The 17458-nt window shown below is 46.1% G+C and overlaps 2 protein-coding genes across 7 annotated transcripts in view; one reads left to right on the forward strand and one right to left on the reverse strand.

Moving 5' to 3' along the window:
* Positions 1-333: 333 nt before the first annotated feature.
* Positions 334-5662, reverse strand: TP53RK (TP53 regulating kinase). The gene is made up of 2 exons (XM_015148896.3): positions 5318-5662; positions 334-3163 (listed from the first exon to the last, which is right to left on the reverse strand). Exons 1-2 carry the CDS (start codon positions 5598-5600, stop codon positions 2685-2687), a joined length of 762 nt encoding a protein of 253 aa, XP_015004382.3. The 5' UTR covers positions 5601-5662; the 3' UTR covers positions 334-2684.
* Positions 5318-17458, forward strand: part of SLC2A10 (solute carrier family 2 member 10) — a 36315-nt gene continuing 24174 nt past the window's right edge. Inside the window, exons 1-4 of one of the 6 annotated variants that reach the window (XM_077951900.1) lie at positions 5851-6020; positions 12774-12857; positions 15098-15794; positions 16357-16458. Coding sequence is in view for 2 of the 6 variants with exons in the window: in XM_077951898.1 (XP_077808024.1) it covers positions 16658-16968 (311 nt within the window). In the remaining 4 variants the exon portion in view is untranslated. Of the gene's footprint in view, positions 6021-12773; positions 12858-15097; positions 15795-16356; positions 16459-16520; positions 16969-17458 lie in introns of those variants that run through there. The other 5 variants (XM_028828474.2, XM_028828473.2, XR_013400016.1 and 2 more) reach the window with 5 other exon arrangements.

Raw genomic sequence — 17458 nt, forward strand, 5'->3', positions numbered from 1 at the left:
AACAGGGCCCTGCAGGATCTGGCCCTGCCTCTCCCATCGCATGTTCTGCTCCTCCTCCTTGCTCACTGATGCCAGCCACACTGGCCTTGCTGTCGGGGATGTTCCTTCCTCACCAACTTCGCACGCCACAGCCTGCCTGGGATATACTCCCTTCATCTCCCGTGTTTCTGGTTTTCCTTCACCTCTTCACTCATCACTGTCTGAAACTGCCTTATTTTACGTTCCCCAGGAAAGTAAACTTCATGTTCCCCTCTATTAGATCTCTAGTGCCTGGCACATAGTGAGTACTAGTGTATTACTCACGCTGCTAATAAAGACATACCCGAGACCGGGTAATTTATAAAGGAGAAGTTTAATTACTCACAGTTGAGCATGGCTGGGGATGCCTCGGGAAACTTACAATCATGGCGGATGGGGAAACAAACACATCATTCTTCACATGGCAGCAGGAAGTGCCAAAAAGAGGGAAAAGCCCCTTATAAAACCATCAGATCTCATGAGAACTCACTCACTATCACAAGAACTGCATGGAGGTAGCCGCCCCCAGGATTAAATTACCTCCCACTAGGTCTCTCCCGTGTCACGTGGGGGTTACAGGAACAATTCAAGATAAGATTTGGGTGGGGACACAGTCAAACCATATCAACTAGGGCTTTGTTGATTTAATGCACATAAGCCAACCATACCCCACAAAGTAGGTACTAGCCTTATAGTACATGTGAGGAAACTGAGGAATGAGGCATCTCATTCATGTTGGGAATATTAATTGAAAAACTTGTCAGCTCCTGTGGTCCTTGGAGTTCCTTGAAAATAATGTTATATGCCAATACTTCTTATAGTACTGTGAAGACGCACCATATCCCATATCTCTTTTGTCAGTGGAAAGAACAGATTTGGAGCCAAGTAAAAGTACCTTTGGCTACCTGTGACGTCTAGGACAAGTTCCCACCTTTTGGTGCCAGTTTCTCCATCTATAAAATGGGGACAACGCTTAACTTAAGAGTTATTTTAGATCCAATATAAAAATTCCCAGCCCAATGCCTGACATGCAGTAAACAGGCAATGATACTGTTTTTCCTCTCTACGAGTCACAACTACCCAGGAAGGGAGTTTTCACCATTCCTGGCCATCCACCCCATGCTGGACACTGGGGGAGTGCTGACTGTGATGAACGAAACAAACAGGGTACTGGTCCTACTATTACAGAATGTTTGCTTCATAAGAACAGGCACTGACTGTATCATCTCTCAACACAACGGAATGAAGCTAGGAATGAGTAACAAAAGAAAAACTGGAACATTCACAAATGTGTGGAAATTAACAGATTTCTAAACAATCAAGTGGTCAAAAAAGAAATCACAAGGGAAATTAGAAAATACTTCGAGATTAATGAAAACAAAAACACAAAATACCAAAACTGAGAGTGTGTGATGAAAAGTGTGCAGAGAGAAATTCATAGCTGTAAATGTCTATATTAAGAAACAAGAAAGTAACTATGTGAGGTGATGGGTGTTAATTAGCTCGGCTGTAGTCATCATTTCATAATGTGTATCAAAACATCACACTACTTAATAATTTTTTATAAAAATAAATTTTCTTACAAAAGAACAGGCGCTATGTCTGTCTGGCTCACCATTGTACCCAACACCCAACAGGGTGCCAAGGAACATAAAAGGTACTCAAAATATGTTTGTTGATTGGAGTTTACAAGGAAGAAAGGTATTTTATTATACATCCGTTCCCTTCCCACCCACACACAGCTTCTTCTAAGAAAAGAAATTGAGGCTGGGCAAGGTTAAAAGCTAGCTCCTGGTACCTTTGCATCCACACTCAGCTTATCTGTACCTTAAACCAGACTTCATCAAACTTCAGTCTTCACAAGTCACTTCATCATTTTTGCTCTACCTACTCATTGCCTGTGACAGAAATCAACTCAGTTTGCTTACCTGTATAAACTTAAAAGGAACTTTATATCAATCACTTGTCTTAGAAGGTAACCACAAAAATACAAAACAATAAAAATAAAAACAATGTTAACATGAATTTCAGTTGCCTGAAAGCTGTAAGTCTGCTTTTTTAAAAGAGAAATTGGAGTTAAGCAGATTTTTCATTTTTTGATCATGACCCTGAAAGAGAAATATATTTGACATCAAAACTCAGTACATATCCTTGTCTACATATACATGTGAAAGTTTCATAAAACAATATTGATATTTTCTATGCTGCAATTCTATTTCATTTTTAAAAATGCTGGTTGTATCCCATTAAACTGGTTTCAAAATAAATATATCATGTACACAACAAAAAAAACACTGGGTTAGAGGGCCAGTAAGCTCAGTGAGTATCACTGAGACTTCATCCTTGTCTCACAAGGACTAAAAAGAGAGTAACATTCTCATTATGTAGTTCAATGCCACACCCATATAACTGAGACATACATGTCACAATCTGGGAGAAGCCTGTCCTAGATTTAAATACCCAGTTCTGCCTAGAACATGACTCAGACACATAGTAAGCTCTTGAGTAGAGTGAAGTGCAGATGATAATGACACCACAGGCACGATCACACACCACTTAAAAATATCTTAACACCTTTACTTAGATCTCATCTCATACTTTTAGTATTTCTTCAAATTTACTTTGAAAAAAGAGCTTCACTGTGTGTGGCTGTCATACACATTTTCCTACCCAACCATGGTCCTCTTTCTTCCTCTCAGGCGCACTTCATCTAATTTTTTTAGCACTGGCCTGGCCTTTTTGGAGGAGGTGGAGTAGCTCTTCAAAAAGGCTTCAAATACAGTTTCAGTGTTGGGATGGGTACTGAGGAAGGCCTTCTCCAGGACATAGAGGTCTACTCCCTTATCCTCTGGAAGTGCCGAAATGAAGCTCAGCCCAAAGTCTATGAGGACAATGTTCAGCTGTTCCAGGGGGGGTTTCAGGAGCATGTTGGAGGTGGTGAGATCACCATGAATGAGGTCTTCATCGTGCATTCGAGCCAAAACCTGCCCAATTGTCTTGGCTAAGTTGGAGAGACTTTGGGGAGTTTTTTCAGTCTCCATAGTAGACTGAATATAATCTCGAACAGTCACTGAGCCTTCAATTTCTTCCATATATAAGCAGTTGGAAGCATAGTCCACAAAAAAGACAACTGGGGCAGATATTCCTGAAATCAAGACATAAGTGGTTATTGGGTTGGATTTTTTTTTAATGGATAAACTTAATTTTCAAAGATTAAGCCAGTTTTTCCATCTATATCTACTTATTTCAGGATGATTTAGGAATGCTACAGGGAATGGTACAACTGAATGGAATATTCCCCTGCTCCTGCCCCCTGCAGGACTATACCTGGGACCACCCCACAGCTAAACTGAGGAGGCCATAGCTTCCTCCTCCCTTCCAAACCACCCTTTCTCACTGAACTTCATTTGTCACACTCACTCTCTAAAAAACAAACAAAACAAAGGCCGGGTGTGGTGGCTCATGCCTGTAATCCCAGCACTTTGGGAGGCCGAGGCAGGCGGATCACTAGAGGTCAGAAGTTCGAGACCAGCCTGGCCAACAGGGTGAAACCCCATCTCTACTAAAAATACAAAAATTAGCAGAGCGTGGTGGTATGCACCCGTAGTCCCAGCTACTCGGGAGGCTGAGGCAGGAGAATAGCTCAAACTCAGGGGGTAGAGGTTGCAGTAAGCCGAGATTGCGCCACTGCAGCACTCCAGCCTGGGTGACAAAGTGAGACACTGTCTCAAAATACAAAAACAAACAGCAAGGCACAGCCCAGTCAGAGCAGTTTCTACTGATGAGGACACAAACAGGAGGCCAAGCAGTGTGCTGGCTTCGAGGTTCATCTTCACAGTCAGAGAGGACAGGGTTCAAATCCCAGCTCCTTTTCTTATTAGTTGTCTAATCTAATCTTAAAATTACATTAACTTCTCGGCCAAGGCAGGTGGATCACGAGGTCAGGAGATCGAGACCATGCTGGCTAACATGGTGAAACCCCGTCTCTACCAAAAATACAAAATATTAGCCAGGCGTGGTGGCAGGCGCCTATAGTTCCAGCTATTCTGGAGGCTGAGGCAGGAGAATGGCGTGAACCCTGGAGGTGGAGCTTGCAGTGAGCCGAGATTGGCCACTGCACTACAGCCTGGGGGACAGAGCGAGACTCCGTCTCAAAAAAAAAAAAAAAAATTACATTAACTTCTCTAAGTCTCAGTTTCTGCTACAATAAACTCAAATGAATTTTTACTGAAAGTCAACCAGGCTCAGTATACTTTTCTAGAAACTGAGAGATGTATCAATGGGGATACAGCAATAAACAAGCCAGCTATAATACAATCTCTGCTTAACGAAACATATCATAAGAGGCTGAAAACAGAAATATGAACACACAAATAAGTTCGTGAAATCTTCAGTCTCTGAAAGGGCAGCAATGTGTCTGCTTGTTGGCTACTGAATGTCCCCCCTTGCTAGATCTCCCAGCACTTAACAATGTCCTGGCACCCACAAGTACCTAAAAAATACTAATAAAAGAAAGGCACGAAGCGTAAAATTAAAAAGCCAGTACTTCTGAGTCAGAGGCATACGGAGCTGAGGGCCTGGACCGGCCACTTAGTAGCCGTGTAACCTTGGGCAAGTTACTTCTCTCTGAGTGTCACTTTCTCAACTGAGGACAAGGTTTATGGCGCTGGCGCACAATAAATAGGCAATTTAATGAAATCCAACACTTACTGAGCACTATGTGCCAGGCACACATTCGAACATAATACACTGCACACAGACCTCCTCTAATGGTCACAACATCCCTATGACATGGATATTGCTACTATGTCTCCCATTTTACAGGTGAAAAAACCGAAGGTGAGAGGCTAAATAACTTGTTGAAAGGCTACATAAGCAGCAGAGTTAGTATTTCAACCCAGACAGCCTGGCTCCAGTGGGGCAAGTACTTGTAATTACATGTTTCTTAAAACTAATAAATGAAAAGATAATGATCGAAAATTGAAACGAGTCAAATGGGGAAATCAAGGCTCAGGGAAGTTAAAGATGTTCGACGTTGACCAATAATGACAGCGTCCAGATTTGAACCTGGCAGAACGGCCCCAGGACAAACGCTTGACGCTGCAAGGCCACGTGGTTTCTTAAGACTTAACGAATGAAGAAAGGGATGAAAGAATAACATTTCCGAAAGGCTGGCCACGGCAGAAGGCACAGAAGGAGAAACTGAGGCAAACCGAGGCTCGGAGCGCAGGAGAGTCCCTCACCCGCCCAGGCCCCAGAGCCTCGGGGCCGCCCACGCCAGGATCCGGGCCCTCCTTACCCGCGCGGCGGCAGCGGAGGAGAGCCCGCGCTTCCTGCACCGTCCGCCGCCGGCCAAGCCGCGCCTCCAGCGCCGGGTGCCGGTAGCCCTTGGGGAAGCGGTGCTTTATCACAGCCGCGCGGCCCTGGAAGCGGCCGCGGAACACGCGCGCCTCGGCGCCCTGCTTCACCAGCTCCAGGCCTCTCAAGAAGCGGCTGCTTCGCTCCCGGGCCGCGGCCAGAGCCTCAGCCTCTGGCGCGGGCTCCTCGCCATCGTCCGGGGCAGCAGGTCTGGCCGCCGCCATGACTGTGCTCGGCGGTACAGCTCCGACCGACCCGCTCTCTCTGAAAACTGTCGCGATGCTTCGGCTCGCTTCGGAAATCCTGGTACTTCTTCGGTTACCCGAACGCTTCCGCCCCGGACACTTCCGGCCTGTGAGTGGTTACGCCTCCCAACCTTTCGGCTCTCTGAAGCCTTGGGTTCCCTGCAGGAAGGGTTCCTGTGGCCCCGCCTTTCACCTCTTCGGCTATCTCCGTACACGTTCGGCAACTCTCGGTAAGTGGCTCTTCCCTACTCCTTGGCTCTCCGGAAATCTTCGGTGATTCCCGCAACCGGTTTTGGGAGATCACCTCCCAGTTGGTCGTCTCTTTCCGGAAAACTTCGGCTCCTCTCGAGAAAAACGTCGGACGCTCTTTGCTCACTTAAGGAGTCTCCTCCTGGACAGGTGCACCCTCTAGTAGTGTCTTTTTGGAACACCTCTTCCCCTGACTCCTAAATTCCCCCCAGAATGTACTCATACTAGTCAGTGTCGGAAGGGTCAGACAATGAACCGTGTTTCCGACATCCTCTTAAGTGCTAGGATAACTACCATTTAGTGCATTCAGAAGAAATAAGATTAAATGATGAAAATCCTTACAGAAAAGAAAATTGAGACTCAGAGAGGGCAGTGGGGGTGGTGGGATGGGGCGGGGAGTGGGGGCTGGGGAATCCAGGAAAGTTTTCCGGAGACAGAACCTAAACTGAATTGGGAGGAATTAAACTTTTTCAGTTTCTACCTGTTTCATTACAAAGCTAATAACACAGGCTGTAGCAAATTCTTACAATACGGAACTTTGCGCGCACACACACATATAAATAAACTGCCCATCCTCCTTGTGACACCGCTGGCCGTTAGTTTCTTTCCAGAACTTTCTTTTATTCAGTGCGCACACTCACACATCATTGTGGCCTTTTTTCCAACATAAATGACATCATACTGTGGGTTCTTTTGCAACTTGCATTTCATTTTCCTAAACAATTTATCTCGGACTATATTCCATATCAGTACATACAGAACTACCACATCCTTCTACTTGGTCAGGCAGTTTCTTGTTGCTAAGCAGTTGTTTCCAGTTTGTTGTTTTTCAGAAAAACACTTTACTTACTATTGCCAGTTTATTATAAAAGATAGTATAAAAGATAAAAAATGAACAGCCAGATGAAGAGGTACATAAGGGAAATTAAAAATTGTACGTATTTATCATGAGCAACATGTTTTGAAATATGTGTACATTGTGGAGTGGCTAAATCCAGCTAGTTAATGTTACCTAACATACTCATCATTTTGGGGATGAGGACACTTAAAATCTATTATCTTAGCACATTTTTCAAGAATACAACACATTGTTATATCTATAGTCACCATGTTGTGCAATAGATTTCATGAATGTTTCCTCCTAACTGAAATTTTGTGTCGTTTGACTAACATCTCAAAATCCTCCCAATCTCCCTCCTCCTGCCCCAGCGCCTGGTAACCACCATTCTACTCTGCTTGCATGAGTTCAACTTTTCTTACCTTCCTCATACAAATGAGATCATGGGATATTTGTCTTTCTGTGCCTGGCTTATTTCATTTAACACAATGTCCTCCAGTTCCATCCATATTGCTGTAAATGACAGCATTCCATTCTTTTTAAAGGCTGAGTAGTAGTATTCCATTATGTATATAAATGTACCATATTTGTATCCATTCATTTATTGATGGACACTTAGACTGAGAATTGCGAATGATGCTGCAATTAACATGGGAGTGCAGACATCTCTTCAATATACTGATTTTGTTTCCTTTGGATATGTACCCAGTAGTAGGGTTGCTGGATCATAAGGTAGTTCTATTTTTAATTTTTTGAAGAACCTCCATACTGTTTTCCATAATGTCTGTACTAATTTACATTCCTATTAACAGGGTGCAAGGGTTCCCTTTTCTCCACGTCCTTGCCAACACTTTTTATCTTTCTTATGTTTTATCATAGCCATTCTAACAGGTCAGAGGTGATATCTCATTGTGGGTTTAATTTGCATTTCTCTGATGATTAGTGATGTTGAGCATTTTTAAAATATACCCGTCGTCCATTTTTATGTCTTCTTTTGGGAAATATTTCTTTTGATCTTTTGCCCACTTTTAATTCAGGTTTTGTCCTTTCTTACTATTGGATTGGATTCCTTATATATTTGGATATTAACCCCTTATCAGATGTATGGTTTGCAAACATTTTCTCCCTTTCAGTAGTTTGTCTTTTCACTCTTTTTTCTTTTTTCTTGACTGGTCAGAAGCATTTTAGTTTGATGCAATTCCATTTGTCTATTTTCACTTTTGCTGCCTGTGTTTTGAGGGTCATACACAAAAAATCATTGCTCAGACCAATGCCATGGCATTTTGTCCCTGTTTTCTTATAAGAGTTTTATGGTTTTGGCTGTTACATTAGACTAAAGTCTAATCCATTTTGAGTTGATTTTTGCATATGATATAAGATAAGGGTCTAATTTCTTTCACATGAATATCCAGTTGTCCCAACACCATTTATAGAAAAGACTGTCCTTTCTCCATTATGTGTTCTTGGCATTTTTGATGAAAATCAATTGACTATAAGTGTGTGGATTTATTTCTGGGCTCTGTATTCTGTTCCATTGGTCTATGTGCCTGTTTTTATGCTGGTGGCATGCTGTTTTGATTCCTATAATTTTGTAGTATATTTTGAAGTCAGGTAATGTGATGCCTCCAGCTTTGTTCTTTTTGCTCAAGATGGCTTTGACTATATGGAGTCTATTCTGATTCTATATAAATTCTAGAATTTTTTACTTCTACAAGAAATGTCATTGGAATGTTGATAGGAATTACATGGAATCTGTAGGACATTTTAACAACGTTACTCCTCCAGTTTTGTTTCTTTTTTTTTTTTTGTCTCATAAACAGTGCTGCAGGAGCAGGCTTATCCAAGTGATATCACTGGGTTGTAGGTGACAAGCACTTTGAAACTCAACACCTCAGCCAAACTACCCTCCCAAAGTTTTGTGCCTATTTATGCTTCAGTCAAACTCATGTCTCATTTTCTCATATCTTCATCTTCACTGAGTTTTTCAGGTGCTGGAAAGCTCAGTCAGAGGGTGGAGTGGGAGGGTGCTCAGGTTCCAGGCAGCGAGAACAGACACAGGGTACAGTTGGGTTGGACAAGAACCAGCAGCTCCACATGGCTGGAGCAAGTTGGCACTGGGGACAGGCAGGGAGCTGAAAGAACAAGGACAGTGGCCTGGTCCCAGAGGATTTTTCTTGCTGGAAGAGAGGTGCTGTGAGCCTGGGGTGACTGCACCAAGCATGGCCCTTTGAGGCCTTGACCTCTGGCTGCCAAATATGCAGCTGAGCTCTGGGTAGAACAGCCAAGCAGTAAAGGGGAGGGAGGCTTCTACTTTTTAGCCCTTTCTGAGCCTGAAAGAGAATCTATGGCCTCTTCCTCACTTCCCACCCATCAGCACCAGATGCCCATTCATTCATTTATTCACTAATTCATTTAGTAAATATTTATTGAGTAACTACTATAGGCCAGGCACTGTGCTAGGCCCTGAGGACAGAGCTGTAAAGAAAATAGAGAATCATTATTAGTGCCTCCATGGAGTTTATTTTCTAGTGGGTAGAAACTGACAATAAACACATAAGGAAAATGTGTCGTTGACAGGGGCTAGCAGGAGATAAATCAAGCGGGGAAGGGGGATGGGAAAGATGACCTGCATCTGGGCTTGCCAGGGACAGCCCTAGTTTTTACCTGTTACCCTGGAATAACTATCATTAGTGCCCCTGCCTTTTTTTTTTTGAGATGGAATCTCACTCTGTTTTCCAGGCTGGAGTGCAGTAGCATGATCTTGGCTCACTGCAACCTCAACCTCCCGGGTTCAAGTGATTCTCGGGCCTCAGCCTCCTGAGTAGCTGGGACTACAGGTGTATGCCACCATGCCCAGCTAATTTGTTTGTATTTTTAGTAGAGATGGGGTTTCACCGTGTTGGATAGACTGGTCTTGAACTCCTGACCTCAGGTGATCTGCCTGCCTCGGCCTCCCAAAATGCTGGGATTATAGGCATGAGCCACCACACCCAGCCTAGTGTCCCCTCTTTACTCTCAAAAGCATCCAATTTTGGATGATACAATATATGGTTACCCTATGGGTAGTAGAGTGGGGTCGGAGGGAATGATCCAGTTTTATTTTATTTTTTTATTTTTATTTTAACTGAGACAGGATCTTGCTCTGTTGCCCAGGCTGCAGTGCAGTGGTGCAACCTCCTGGGGCTCAAGCAGTCAATCCTCCTACCTCAGCCTCCTGAGTAGCTGGGACCACAGGAATGTGCCACCACTTGCAGCCAATTGTTATCATTTTTTGTAGAGACAGGGTCTCCCTATGTAGTGCAGGCTGGTTACGAACTCCTGGCCTGAAGTGATCCTCTTGCCTTAGCCTCCCTCCCAAACTTCTGGGATTACATATGTGAGCTACCATGCCCGGCCTAATTTTAAATAAAGTGGTTGAGAGGGTGTCCACGAAAAGGTGACATTTGAGCCCTGTGAATGGATTCCTGGGGGAAGATCTTTCCAGACAGGAGGGGCCCCAAAGAGGAAGTGTGCTTGACATGTTTGAGGAAGAGTAAGTTATTTAACCTCTCTGTGCTTTAGTTTCCTCATCTGTAAAAGAAGATTGTAGATAATATTCACCTTGTAGGGTTTATGTTACGATTAAATGGGTAACGAGGTAAAACACATAGAACTGTGCTGGGAACATGATACGCTCTTCGAAATGGAAGCTATGATTATTATGGAGTATTTAGTATGATGACAATTAAAAATGGACCCCCAGGATCCAACCACTGCTCCTTGGCGGGGAAGGGGCTTCCCATTGTGTGGTGTCTTGGGAAACACAGAAACCACCTCCCACTGTAGAAGCCTCTCCTTTGCCCCATCCTTGTGTGGCTTGCAACAAGAACCCTGACTTGTACCACTACTGAGTGGAGGTGTGTTGTGGTTACTGTATTAATTAGCTAGGAAACAAAATAAACTGCTGTAACAAAGTAACCTACAAATAGTGGCTTAAATATGAGAGAGATTAATTCTTGCTTATGAAACAGTCCAGATCTGTTATTCTCAACTTGTTGCTTCCTCCTTTGAGTCTACTCTACTTGTTGCCCTCTCCACTCAGCAAAAAGGGTGATGACAACCAGGAAAAAGAGATCAACCAGCTAAGAACTGGGCCCAAAGTTGCACATGTCACTTCCACTCTTATCCTATTGGCCAGAACTTAGTCACATGGAAGATGCAAAGGAAGCTGAGAAGTGTATTCTTTAGCAGGGCAGTCATGAACTCAGCTAAAACCCTGTGTTATTATTACTAAAAGGAAGTAGGGGAAGAATGATACTGGGGGACCATTAATAGAGTGCAATGGTTTTGATATTTTAAACTGCAAGTAACATCAGTCAACTAATTAGCTTAATTGGCATAAACAATAAGTTCATTTATTATCTCCCAAAATTTCAAGAGGTGTGACTGGGTGTGGTGGCTCATGCCTGTAATCCCAGCACTTTGGGAGGCTGAGGCAAGTGGATCACCTAAGGTCAGGAGTTCAAGACCAGCCTGGCCAACATAGCGAAACCCCGTCTCGACTGAAAATACAAAAAAAATTGCAGAGCGTAGTGGCATGTGCCTGTAGTCTCAGCTACTAGGGAGGCTGAGCCAGGAGAATCACTTGAACCCTGGAGGCAGAGGTTGCAGTGAGCCGAGATCACACCATTGCACTCCAGCCTGGGCAACAAGAGCAAAACTCCGTCTCAATAAATAAATAAATAATTTCAAGAGGTGGAAGGTCCCAGCTGTCATTAGATACCAAGGACACGGGGTCTTTTCATTCCTTCCACCAGCCTCAGCCTGTTGTTTTGGTCCTTATCCTTGTCACCTTTTGATCTCAAGATGGCTACCAAAGTTCCACACATTATCCGAAGACACAAAAACATTTGATTCAAGAAGAGGAGCAGTACCTCCTGTATAGTTCTCTTGATTTGGGAGAAAAATCCTTTGCTGACGCCTCTCCTCTCCCCATCACACTTCCCGTAAAGGGCATCGGTCACAGTTGACTCATGTGTCTTTGGCTTAGCTACAGAGGAAGCTGGAAAAGTGAGGATCTGGCATCTTCAGCCTTTGAAGATGGAGATGTGTTCTACAAGCAATGAGCAAAGGAGCTGGGCATAGCTATTGGAAAGGCAGCCACAAATGGCTGGCACACTGTGACACCCACCAACATCATTTTTCTGAATTTTCAGTTTAATCATCTTCAGAATGGGGATAATTAGTTCTACTTTGGCAAGTGTTTATAAAAATTAAACAAGATGTTCAACATAAGGGTGCCTGGTGGATAGCAGACACTCTTCATGTGTTCATTTTCCTTCCTTCCATCCCCCAGTCATTGGGGCGCTGTTTGAAATACCAAAGAAAAGCCCCTTTGGTCTGAGGGTTGCTATGATACCAATGCCTTGAGCTCTGCAGTCCTTAGGTTTCATTCATACACGAGGCAGGTCGCTTTTTCAAACATAAGACCCTTTCTGTTGGCATAATGTGGTTTCTAGCACCTTTCATCAGCCCAGACTACTCAAAACCTACCCAGAACCAATTATATTTATAACTCCCAGTTTCCCAAGTTTGTGGCTTCATTATCATAATTGTTAGTGTCCACATAGTTGTCTCTATGGTTACCAAATTCATCTGAGCCCTTGCCTTAGCAATCTGCATGAAAACATACTTACAAGACCCAGGCTTGCTATGGTCAGACTAGTTCTGGCTTCCGTGGCAGGAAACTCCATTTAAAGCCTTTCAGTGGCTCCCCCACTGCACTTAGGATAAAGATCCAATCCTTATTCAGCCCAGGAGGTCCTGCATGATATCCCTGCCTCCTCTTCCAAACTCATCTCCCATGGAACTCCCCCTTCTCCTTGGTCTCTGCTTTTTTTTTTTTTCTTTTTTAAGAAACAGGGTCTCACTCTGTCACCCAGGCTGGAGTGCAGTGGCATGATCTCAGCTCACTGCAGCCTCAAACCCCCTGGTCTCAAGCGATTCTCTGGCCTCAGCCTCCTGAGTAGCTAAGACTGCAGGCATGAGCCACCACACCTAGCTAATTTTTGTATTTTTTTTTATAGAGATGGGGGTCTTACTGTGTTGCCCAGGCTGGTCTCCAACTCCTAGACAACTGTAATCTCAAGAAACACCAGGAGAGGAGTGAGGTAAGGACAGGAAGGCAGCCGGTGAAAGGTGAGCCCATTTCCACTCTAGGCAACTACAGCTGAATCCCACTGGGGAACAGAAGCCAGTGTAGATGACGCAGGCCTCAGACCCAAGGGGCAAGGGAGCCGGGTACTCAGACAGCAGTCGTTGATTGAGGGTTGTTCCCAAGAGTTGTTACTTTCTCTGTGCTCCTGGCCTGCCACAGAGCAGCAGAGCAGGGGCAGAGAGAGCCCAGATGCAGATGCCAGCTTGACTGTCAGTCATGCGCTCTGAAGGGCAAGGCATTCAGGGGACTGAGCACAGCACTGCCAGTGACTGCCTAATGGGGATACATTTTGCATTATTCATCGCCATGGTGGCTGCAAATGACAGAAACAAGCTTAAACACAAAAGGAAGTTTATTTTAGATGCAGCTGGACCCAGGGGCTCACACGATGTGTCTGGCTGCCTCTATTGCTTTCCTCTTCGATGGCTTTATCTCCAGCAGTGCTCCCCTTCTCATGATGAGCTCCACATCAACCAGCCCAGCAACCCCAGCAGAAGGGACAGACCCTTCTGCACTGGTTTCTCATTGCTGCTGTAACAAATTGTCACACAGTAGCTTAAATGTCATTTTTTTTTTTTTTTTTTTTTTTTTGAGACAGGGTCTCACTCTGTCGCCCAGGCTGGAGTGCAGTGGCACGATCAGGGCTCACTGCAGCCTCAACGACCACCCCCCACCCAGGCTCAAGCAGTCCTCCTGCTGCAATCCCCCGAGTAGCTGGTACTATAGGACTACAGGTGTGAGCCACAATGCCCTGCTAATTTTGTGTATTTTTAGTAGAGATTGGGTTGTGCCCTGCTGGCCAGGTCTCAAACTCCTGGACTAGGAGTTTGCCTAGTGGGCTAGGTGGAATTATTACTCAAATGAGTCTCTGAAAACTTCAGAAGCCAGAGTTTTTATAAATACTTTGGTGGGCAGGGGGCTAGGGATTGGGTGCTGCTGATTGGTTGGGGGTTGAAATCATCGAGATATGGAAAATGGCCCCGTGCACTGAGTCTGCCTCTAGATGGGGGCCACGGGACCAGTTGAGTCATGAATCTTTGGTCCAGGTGGGGTCAGTTGGTTGCCAGGATGTGAAAGCATGAAAAATATCTCAAAAGATGAATATTAGGTTCTACAATAGTGCTGATATCTACACGAGCAATTGGGAAAATTACAAATCTTGTGACCTCTGGCCACCTGACTCCTGAACAGTAAGGAATTATCAAAACCACATCTGCATTTTAGCATAATTCAGGCCCATCCTATAATCCTAACCTCATGGACTTTCATTAATTTTACAAAGGTGGCTTCAGTCCCTGAGCAAGGAGGGGGTTAGTTTTAGGGAGCGATTATTATCCCTACTTCGAAGTTAAAATATAAACTAAACTCCTCTCATGATTGGCTTGGCCTATGCCCAGAAATAAGTGAAGACAGGTAGCCTGTGAGGTTAGAGGCAAGATGGAGTCAACCATGCCAGATTTCTCTCACTCTCTAATCTTTGCAAAGGCATTTTCAGTCCCTTAAGATCACACTGAATTAAAGTTAGATACTATCCTCACCGATTTCTCAGCTTCTGATGGTTAACTGTTCAAGGGTCAGAGGAGAGATTCAAGGCCGAGGGTGATAAGCCTCCCAGTGTCCATGTAGATATAACCTAATCCCTACTTTCTCCTGGAGATGATCCATCTCCTTTTTCTAATCAAGATAATTAACAATAATGAAATGTGTATTAGTTATTTATCACTGTGTAACAAATTACCCCCGAAATTTAGCGGCTTAAAGAAACAAACATTTATTATCTCATGTCTTCTAGGATAAAAAATTTAGTACACCTTAGCTCTGAGCAAGAGCTTAGAATCTTGCAAGATTGAAATCAAGGTGTCAGCCAGGACTAGAGCCACCTCCAGGCTAGGCTGAGGGAAGAGTCATGTCCAAGCTGACCACAAGCTTGTTGGCCAGATTTAGCTCCTTAGGGGCTGTTGATCTAAGGACTTTAGTCCCTCACTGGCTATTGCCTGAAGGCATTAGCTATGTGATTCAGTAGCTTCGCACCATGTAGGCCTCTCCATTGGGAAGCTCGAAACATGGCAGCTCAAAGGCTTCATCAGAGCAAACGAGTGAGAGATCTCGAAACTGAACAACACAGAAATCTCCATCATTTATAACCTAATCCAAAAATGACATCCACCACATTTGCTGTCTTCTATTCATTAGAAGTAAGTTGCTAAGTGATACTTCTAGTGACATCTAGAAGAGAAGAGGATGCCACTAGGCCACGAATACCAGGAGGGTCTCCATGTAATCGGACTTCTTACGTGAAGGCTCAGGGATCCAGGCACCAGTGTTCCAGTGACCCAGTCTCAGAAGTTACACAGTGTCACTTTACAGGCTACTGATCAAACCAGTCACAAGCCCACTTTGATTTCAAGGGAAGGAACGACGAATTCTGGAGCCATGTTTTCAAACTGCCCCAGCTATTATTATTTTTGAAACTGTGCAAGGATCCCCTGGTCAGAGGTCTTGTGGATGCTGTTATCTTTGCTGAGATACCTGCTTGTGCCTGTAGCATGGAAGAACGCCTGTGTATCCACCTGTACGGTAGGGGTCGCTGTGACTTTGGCTGGTGAGGGTACAGCTACTGGTGCACATGTGCAAAGGTGCCTATCTGTGAACACGTATTGAGAGGCTGGATGGGGCTGCGCCCATGTGAGTGCTGGGCTTGTACATGCATTTTTGCCCGAGTGAGCATTAATGGTGGTGTCCCCAGCCTACCCCTTTCCAGAATCCCAGGCTCATAGCCAACTGCCCACCTATTTCCACATGGATACCTGCTGAGCACCTCAAATGTCACGTAGCCAAGACAGAACTCTGGATCTCCTTTCCCAGTCCCAAGCTGCCCCTCTTCCAGTCTGTAAGTTCTTACTGAGTGTATATGTGATCTGCCTACTTTTCTCCAACCTCACCACTGTGACATGAGCCCAAACCAACTTCTCACCTTGCAACAGCCTCCCAGGTGGGAAGGCTGATTCCCGCCCTTAACCAGTTAGAACTCCCCAGTTATCTCTCCTGCTGATGGGGGTGAAATCTACATTCCTGACCCTGGCCCACCAAAGCCCCTCCCTTAGCCCCCATCTCCCTCCTCTCTCCCTGTCTTCTCCTCTGCTCCAGACACTCTGGCTTCATTTCTGCGTTCTTTATACCCCATAAGCTCTTTCCCACCCCGGGGCCTTTGCCTTTGCTGTTGCCTCTGCGGGGAATGCCGGGTCTCTGCTCAGATATCCTCTCCTAAGATCAGCGAGCTAATTCAGCCACCTGTGCCTGCCTAACCCACCACCCTAGTTTAACTCTCTGCCTAGTCTTTATCACTAGCTGATATTTCTCAGGATCCTTTAGTTATTTCTTTTTCGTCTTCTCCTAGAATGTAAACTCTTCCCCTCCCAGAAGGTAAACAAAAGACCTGTTTTGTTCTTCAGCCCATCCCAAGCGGAGCATAGTGCCTGGCATGTGGTGGTGTCCAAACGCAAGCGTGGAGTGAATGAGGGAGGAATCCATGAGACAGTGAGCGGCTCCAGTGGGTATGCGCGAGTGTCTCACTCGGTGTAGATGTGTGTGTTGTGTGTGTTGTGTGTGTGCGCACGCTGGGGAGGCCAGACAAGTGTGGACCAGTGATTGGGACACCTCTTCCCTGCAAAGAGGCCGGGGAAGACAGTGCGTGTGGGGTCTTCTACTAGGGAGGATGGCTGGCCAGTGTGTCCCCTCTAGGGGAGGGCTACAATGAAGGGGACCTGGGAGACGGCGGGTGGGGGCCCCCGGGAGGACAGTGGGCGAGGGAGGGGGTCCTTGCCAGGCCTGGGGCGGCCGGGGGCGGTCCCGGGCTTCCCTCTGTCCCGCCTCCAGGACCCGGGGCCTGGCTGGCCGACGTGGCGTTGGCGGCGCTGCGCACGGGATAGCAGGGCAGGAGGGACAGAGGCGGGGGCGGGCCGCAAAGTTTGTCCGGCCGCGGCGGCGTTGGGGACTCCGGCCCGGGGGATGCGCGCCCGGCCCCCCAGCGCCCCCAGCACGCCACGGAGTCCCGCTAGCCATGGGTAAGTCCCGATCAGGCGCTGCCGGCTGGAAGCCCGATCCCTTCCCGGAGTGTAGACACCGCCCCCGCGCGCCCCCAAGAGTGCGCGCCTCTTGGCTCCCCCTGCGCCGCCCTGGCGGGATACCGCCTCTGGGATGGCCGGCCCGGGACTGCAGGCCTGCGGCGGGGGCTGGGACGGGGCTCGGTCGCGCTTCCTTCCATCGTCCTTTGTGCCCCGGAAAAAGTGGCCCCTCACTTGCTGCGGCGCCCACTCGGGCCCAGGCACTCTCCCGAGCGCCTTCATCCGACAGCCCCAGGCAAGTGCTGTTGTTCCTGGTCTGCGGATGAACAAATGGAGGCTCCGAAAGGAGCAAAGCAGTTCATGGATTCCCTGTGCCCCAGGCGCTGTTGTGGGCCTGGGGACGCTGTCGCGAACGAACCCTTGAACAAAACAGACGAACCCCCTCCTCTGGACGTGATTCTGCAGAGAGGGGGCAGAGAAGGAGATTCTA

Source organism: Macaca mulatta, chromosome 10 (assembly GCF_049350105.2).
Source record: "Macaca mulatta isolate MMU2019108-1 chromosome 10, T2T-MMU8v2.0, whole genome shotgun sequence".
NCBI classification, from domain to species: domain Eukaryota; kingdom Metazoa; phylum Chordata; class Mammalia; order Primates; family Cercopithecidae; genus Macaca; species Macaca mulatta.